Source organism: Echinops telfairi, unplaced genomic scaffold (genome assembly GCF_000313985.2).
Source record: "Echinops telfairi isolate 266 unplaced genomic scaffold, ASM31398v2 ScPeMD7_70;HRSCAF=299, whole genome shotgun sequence".
NCBI classification, from domain to species: Eukaryota; Metazoa; Chordata; class Mammalia; order Afrosoricida; family Tenrecidae; genus Echinops; species Echinops telfairi.
Genome location: NW_022103968.1, coordinates 48,286,986 through 48,292,797, shown reverse-complemented (window position 1 = coordinate 48,292,797; position 5,812 = coordinate 48,286,986). Strand labels below are relative to the sequence as shown.

Here is a 5,812-nt window from a genome sequence, read left to right as displayed (position 1 = left end):
GACTTTCCTCCTGTCCCACTATCATGCTCAGTCCCCACCATGGTTTCAGCAATTACCCTTGATCATGCCCTACCTGGCTTCCCACACCCTCCTCACCACCAATTTGGATTACTTATTGTGCCCTTGTCCCTGGGTTTGTTAATACCACTTCCTTTCCCCCCACCTCCCCCTCTCCCATGTTCCCCCAGAACTGTCGGTCCCGTTGTTTTCTCCTCCAGATTGTTCATCTAGCCTATCTCATTTAGACAGACCTGTGGAGATAATAACACGCACAAAAACAAGACATCAAAACCAAGCAACAATATACAACAAAACAACTACAACAACAAACCAATGACAACAAAACAAAACAAAACACAATAAGAAAGGAAAGCTTGTAGTTAGTTCAAGGATTGTTTGTTGGCTGTTAGGGGTGTTTTCCAGTCCAGTCTGTTGGGGCACCATGCCCTGGCCCCAGAGTCTACCTTCAGCATTCCCTGAGGACCTCGCTGCTCCATTCCCTTGCTGTTCTGTTGCACCTCCTTAGTGTTTTGCCTCGGTGTGGTCAAAGTGAAGTGTTGGCCAAATGGAGCCCTCTCTCTACAAATAACAAAATGCTTACCAAGAGGTCTCATTTTCCTTTTTCACTTGTAAAACTTTCTGCCTTCCTATTGGTGATGCTCATAGGCAGATAAAAACCTCAATCAAAAAGAAAGAAACTTCTGCTTTTAAAATCAGATCTATCCTGCATTTAAGATCCAAGGGAGAATTTGCATGCCTCACTTTTTATGTTCTCTAAATAGGTATTGGTTATATGCTATGTTTACAGTTTTATTTAAAACTTGTTAAATGAATGATATCTCTGTGAGGTAGGTAGTTTATTGTGCCAACCTGGCTGATAAACACATGTGAGATTAATTGAAGGGCAGAGAGATAAATGGCTCAGCGGGCCTGGCCTTTTTTTTTCTCTTGTTCTTTGATCATTGACCAGTGTGCAGCTACTTTACTTGTTCTTTGCCCCAATTTGCATGCTACACTAGCTGTGGGACACCTCACCCGTGGAGTGTGTCACTGTAATTTGAGGTTCCTTCAAGACCTGATACACCACACCATTGGAATTTACATCTCTTCAGCTGGGGACTGTGGGACCCTGTCGTCTGACTGACTGTTGGTGACCTGCCTTGCTGGTTGCTGCCTGTGCCTGGATAGCTTGAATTCTCTCTACAGAGGACTACCCGGCCGCCCTCAAGACTTGAAGGACTGCCAGTGTCTCACAACTGTCTCACAGGAGTGAGTTGCACTGAGCCATGTGTATACTACTTTATAATTTAATTAACTGTTCACTTCTTATGTTATATATCTATCTGTACAAATATGTATACAATTATTAGCATTTTGGTTTTGTTTCTCTAGAAAACCCTTTCTAACACATTTGGTACCAGGAGTGCTTCTAGAGAAATAAAATAATAAATATGGGCTTCTTAAATTGGCTCTCCAGCCTGATTAGTCTTAACAGCACTAATAATGCTACTTCTATGCCCCAAAGCATGGATAAGTCTGCTACTCTTACTAATCCATGGTGTGAAATAGCAAAGCTAATATCTACATTATCACCACTGATAGATGAGGTGCTGGTTTAAAGAGAGGCTCTGAGTGATTGTATCTTTGGTATTTTCGAGGAGTTTTGTCGGGATGACCGGTATAGGGAAGCTGATTGGCTGGTCCTTCTTACAATGGAAAGTGTGATTGAGGAGAGGGATGATCTCAGGGCCTCAGAAGGCACCTCAGGTGCAGACTAACAGATTTGATAGCTTCTGTCTGTGCTACAAAGGAGTGCCTTCTCTCCTCTAGTAATAGAGCAAAACTCATTTTAAGAACTATTTATGGAGTTCATAGCCTTTTGTTGAAAATTATATTGGCTGAAAATAATGCCATATTATTTTTCTTGTCCTATCCATTTTTATTTTTTTGAGGAGGAAAGATAAGAAAGAGGTTGACATAAACAATTACAGGAAATCAACTAGTATTTATTAACAAAATTAGCACTGAAAAATCTTTGAAAACAGGTATCTTTACTGGAAGTAGTGATGTTTGTTTGTTCTCACATATTTACTATGAGAACATTAGAAAATTTGAATCAAATTAACTAAAATAGTGAATTTTCTACTGTTCTTTTTGACTTGGGGACCAGAATGACACACATAAATATGAAGTATTTTCAAATAAATTCACAAGCAACTCTAACAAAGAAAAAATAAAGAAAAGAACAGTATGCAAGTTTTGTATTTTGTATAGGTTCAACTTGAAGGCTTGTGTGTCCTTACACGGGAATATGATTCAGTGTAACTCAAATGGTTGCCATTCCTTCTCTCTGTACTTTAGTTATCCTCCCTCGATTCAGTCAGATGCTTGTTAAACAAACAAAGGAAATCCTCATAGATAGCACTTTATACACAGGAAATTGTTTTCCCCATTAAGAAGAAATTTAAACTATATAGGCTGAAATAGCCCAATGTCTCTTCCCCTCATATGTTAGCATTAAATTAACCAGAAATTCAGCTAACATTTGATAAGTTGATATTGCTTATTTCATCAATTAAGTTCTCCTGGACTTGCATTTCACCTTAATTCATGTGACTCAAAATCTCAGAAATAGCCAGCCATCACTTCTTGATGAGGTTCTTCAGTCACCTGCCTAGCAGGTGTACTTCAGGCATCTGTGGAAACAGAAATTGGAAAGGAAACTGTAGGGCACTTGATGAAAGGTAAGAAAGTAAGGGTAAGGATCTTATTCTGTCGATGGTGGGGAGTCTTTGAAGGGTTCTTAGCAGGAAAGTAACTTTCTCTGAACTGTGGATGATTAATTTGACATTGGTGTCTGCAGTTCATTGGATGGGAAAGAAACAGGAGCTGAGCACTTTTTGTTAACAGTCCAAATGAAAGGCAGTGAACATTGGAATAACGATGTCGGCAGTGGAGAGGAAAGGAGGGACCATCGCAGAAGCATTGCTGAGGCAGGTCCAATAGGGCTGGCTGGTTAATTACATATGAAAAATATGAAGAGGCAGGAGTCAATTATGACTTGGCTAGGGAAATAAAAATGATGTTCTAACTGTGAATTAAAAATGAAGCGCATGGAGACGAATAAAGATGATATTTAAACCACAGTCCTTGCTCTCGCTTCCGGTCTCTGGCGCTTTGGGAGCAGCAGGCATCGGTGCAGACATGGCCAAGTCCAAGAACCACCCCACGCACAACCAGTCCCGGAAATGACACAGAAATGGCATCAAGAAACCCTGATCACAACGATACGAATCTCTGAGTGGGGTGGACCTCAAGTTCCTGAGGAACATGGGCTTCACCAAGAAACACAACAAGAAGGGCCTGCAGAAAATGCAGGCCAACAATGCCAAGGCCACAGCTGCTCGAGCCGAGGTCATCAAGGATCTTGTGCAGACCATGGAGGTCAAGGCTAAGATCCCAATGGGCGTCAACCGCAAGCTTAGCCGACTAGCCTACACTGCCCACCCCAACCTTGGCAAGTGGGCTCGGGCACGTATTGCCAAGGGCCTGAGGCTCTGCGGTCCAAGACCAAGGCACAAAGCAAGGCTGAGGCTTCATCCAAGGTGTCGACTCCAGCAAGACTCCCAAAGGCGCCTGGCCCCAGCTCCAGTTCCCAAAGGTGAGCAGGCCCCAGCTCAAGCTCCCAATGGTACCCAGGCTCCCACAAAGTAGAGCGCACCATCTGATGGACTGGTGGGAGCCCTGGGCTGCGGTCTGCATGGCGCTGGTGTGCTCCTGTGCTGTTTGTTCAAATAAACCCAGGGGGCGCTGTACAAAACAAAGAAAAAAGCAGCACTGAAAGCACAGTGCGTAAAACACATTTCTTAAATGAAATATTTAAGAAAAAATATATTGTTACTTTATATAAATATGCACCTCCAGGTCCAAAAAGTATATCCTAAGATGATTATAACAATTGAATTTTCAATATATATCAGATATGGAATACATATCATGTACAGTTCAAAACCAGCAGCCACTCTGCGAGGCAAAGGGCTATAACTGTAAAGAGTTACAGCCTCGGGAACTCCCAGAGTGGTTCCATCCTGTCCTAAAGGGTCACTATACGTCATAATTGGCTCAATGGCAGTGAGCCAAGTTTTAATTTTTAGAGTATGCTTTCAAGGAAGAGATCGTTTTCTTAATTTTTCAAGTTAAGAAATAAAGTAACGAAGGTTACAAAGTTTTCTGAGATTTCATCCAGCTTATTAGTGATGGAGCCCCAAATTGCTCAAACCCAGGTCTATTAGATGTAAAGTTCTTTTCTTTTTCTTTATGTAACGCACCTTCTCCTGCTCTTGAAAGAACATTACAGTTAAATAAAATGGTAATCACTGATAAACTATGATAAATTATTTATGCATTGAGAAAGTGGTGGAATAGTTTAAATACAGAAGACTACAGAAATATCATATACTATGTACCTATGTACCCACCCAATATGTCTATAATTTTATGTTATGACCTTGTATATGCTTAGCAATTTCATTGTCCGAATTTTAATGATGAAGAAACTGAAACTGTAGAGGTTTACTAACTTTTTCAAAGGTCTACAGACAATTGAAAAGCTGGGACTAGCTTGATTCTGAAGGACCCCCCTTTATACTGTACCACACTGTTTAAAAATGTATTGAAAGCCTGAAAAGAGACAACTGTTACCATTTTTGAAGATAGAGAAAAGCTTTAGAGTCCTGAAACTTGGCAAGCTTGATGTTGAGCTAGATGCTTAAACAGATTATTAAATACTTTGTGAACACGAGAGCTTCTTGTTAGAAAAAGAAATGAGAAATCATAAAAAATCAACATTGACTTATTGAACATGGGTAATGTGAAAGCTGGTTTCATAAAAAAAGTAGCTTCTGGTGCTAGAGAAATTGCATTAAATTTGTAGTTGGTAAAGTAAATGTAATGAATAAAGCCGTGTACCTGTAAAAATGTTGTGTGATAGAAATATGTACAGCAACAAGAAGAGCAGCTTCTGAGGATGTCTATGTACAAACAAGTAGCTCTGATTTAGCTTCTTGGTTTGGAGTTTTAGGGTTTTCATAAAGTGTTTGGTTAGCTGGCCTAATGCCCTATTTAGTGCCTTTGTTCTGCCTTCTAGTGTATTTTGTAATGCCTGGGGTCCCGAAAAGCTTTGCGTTAGACCTGGTTGACCAGAGAAACAAATCCAGGTACATTCAGATATGTATTTAAGAGAGAGTTTAATATCAAAGGGCAATTGCACATTGAGAAAACATCCCAGCCCAGTCCAGATCAAGGGCAAAGGTCTGATATTAGGCCATATGTCCGATACTAGTCCATAAATTCCACTTCAGACTCACTCAGCACATGCAATGATGCTGAACGCTCTAAGATCACAGACCAGTGGGTGAAAAGTCTTGTGAACCCAATGCCGGTGGAAGCATCTCCAGGTCTGTGTCTACAGGAAGACAAGGCAGAGAGAGAGAGGCAGAGAGAGAGAAAGTTTCCAGAATCCTCATGAGAACACCAGGCTCACAAAGAAGTATCATCAAATAGGCTAGACTCCATTCCTTCACTCTTAATATCCACAAGTTGACACAAGATTATGTAATTACCATAACTTGCAGGGGGGTGGGGGGATTCAAGTAGAGCGAGTAGCCTTTGCCACCTCTATTCACTGGACAAAGTCCGTGAGTTGGCTATTCATTTTGTTATCTCACCCCTTAGCTCTCCCCCCCCCCCCACTTTGGTGCATGGCCTTTATCTCCTCTATCATTTAATCCTTTTTCTGTAATGCTTCCCTTAT

General features: G+C 41.0%; 1 protein-coding gene across 1 annotated transcript; it reads left to right on the top strand.

Moving 5' to 3' along the window:
• Positions 1–3,330: 3,330 nt before the first annotated feature.
• LOC101647300 (60S ribosomal protein L29-like) lies at positions 3,331–3,714 on the top strand. The gene has a single exon (XM_013004220.1). The coding sequence runs from the start codon at positions 3,331–3,333 to the stop codon at positions 3,712–3,714; it is 384 nt and encodes a 127-aa protein (XP_012859674.1).
• The last annotated feature ends 2,098 nt before the right edge of the window (positions 3,715–5,812 follow it).

Bases quoted from the DNA above. Each gene is read 5' to 3' on its own strand.
- LOC101647300 (XM_013004220.1), top strand. From the start codon at position 3,331: ATGGGCTTCACCAAGAAACACAACAAGAAGGGCCTGCAGAAAATGCAG.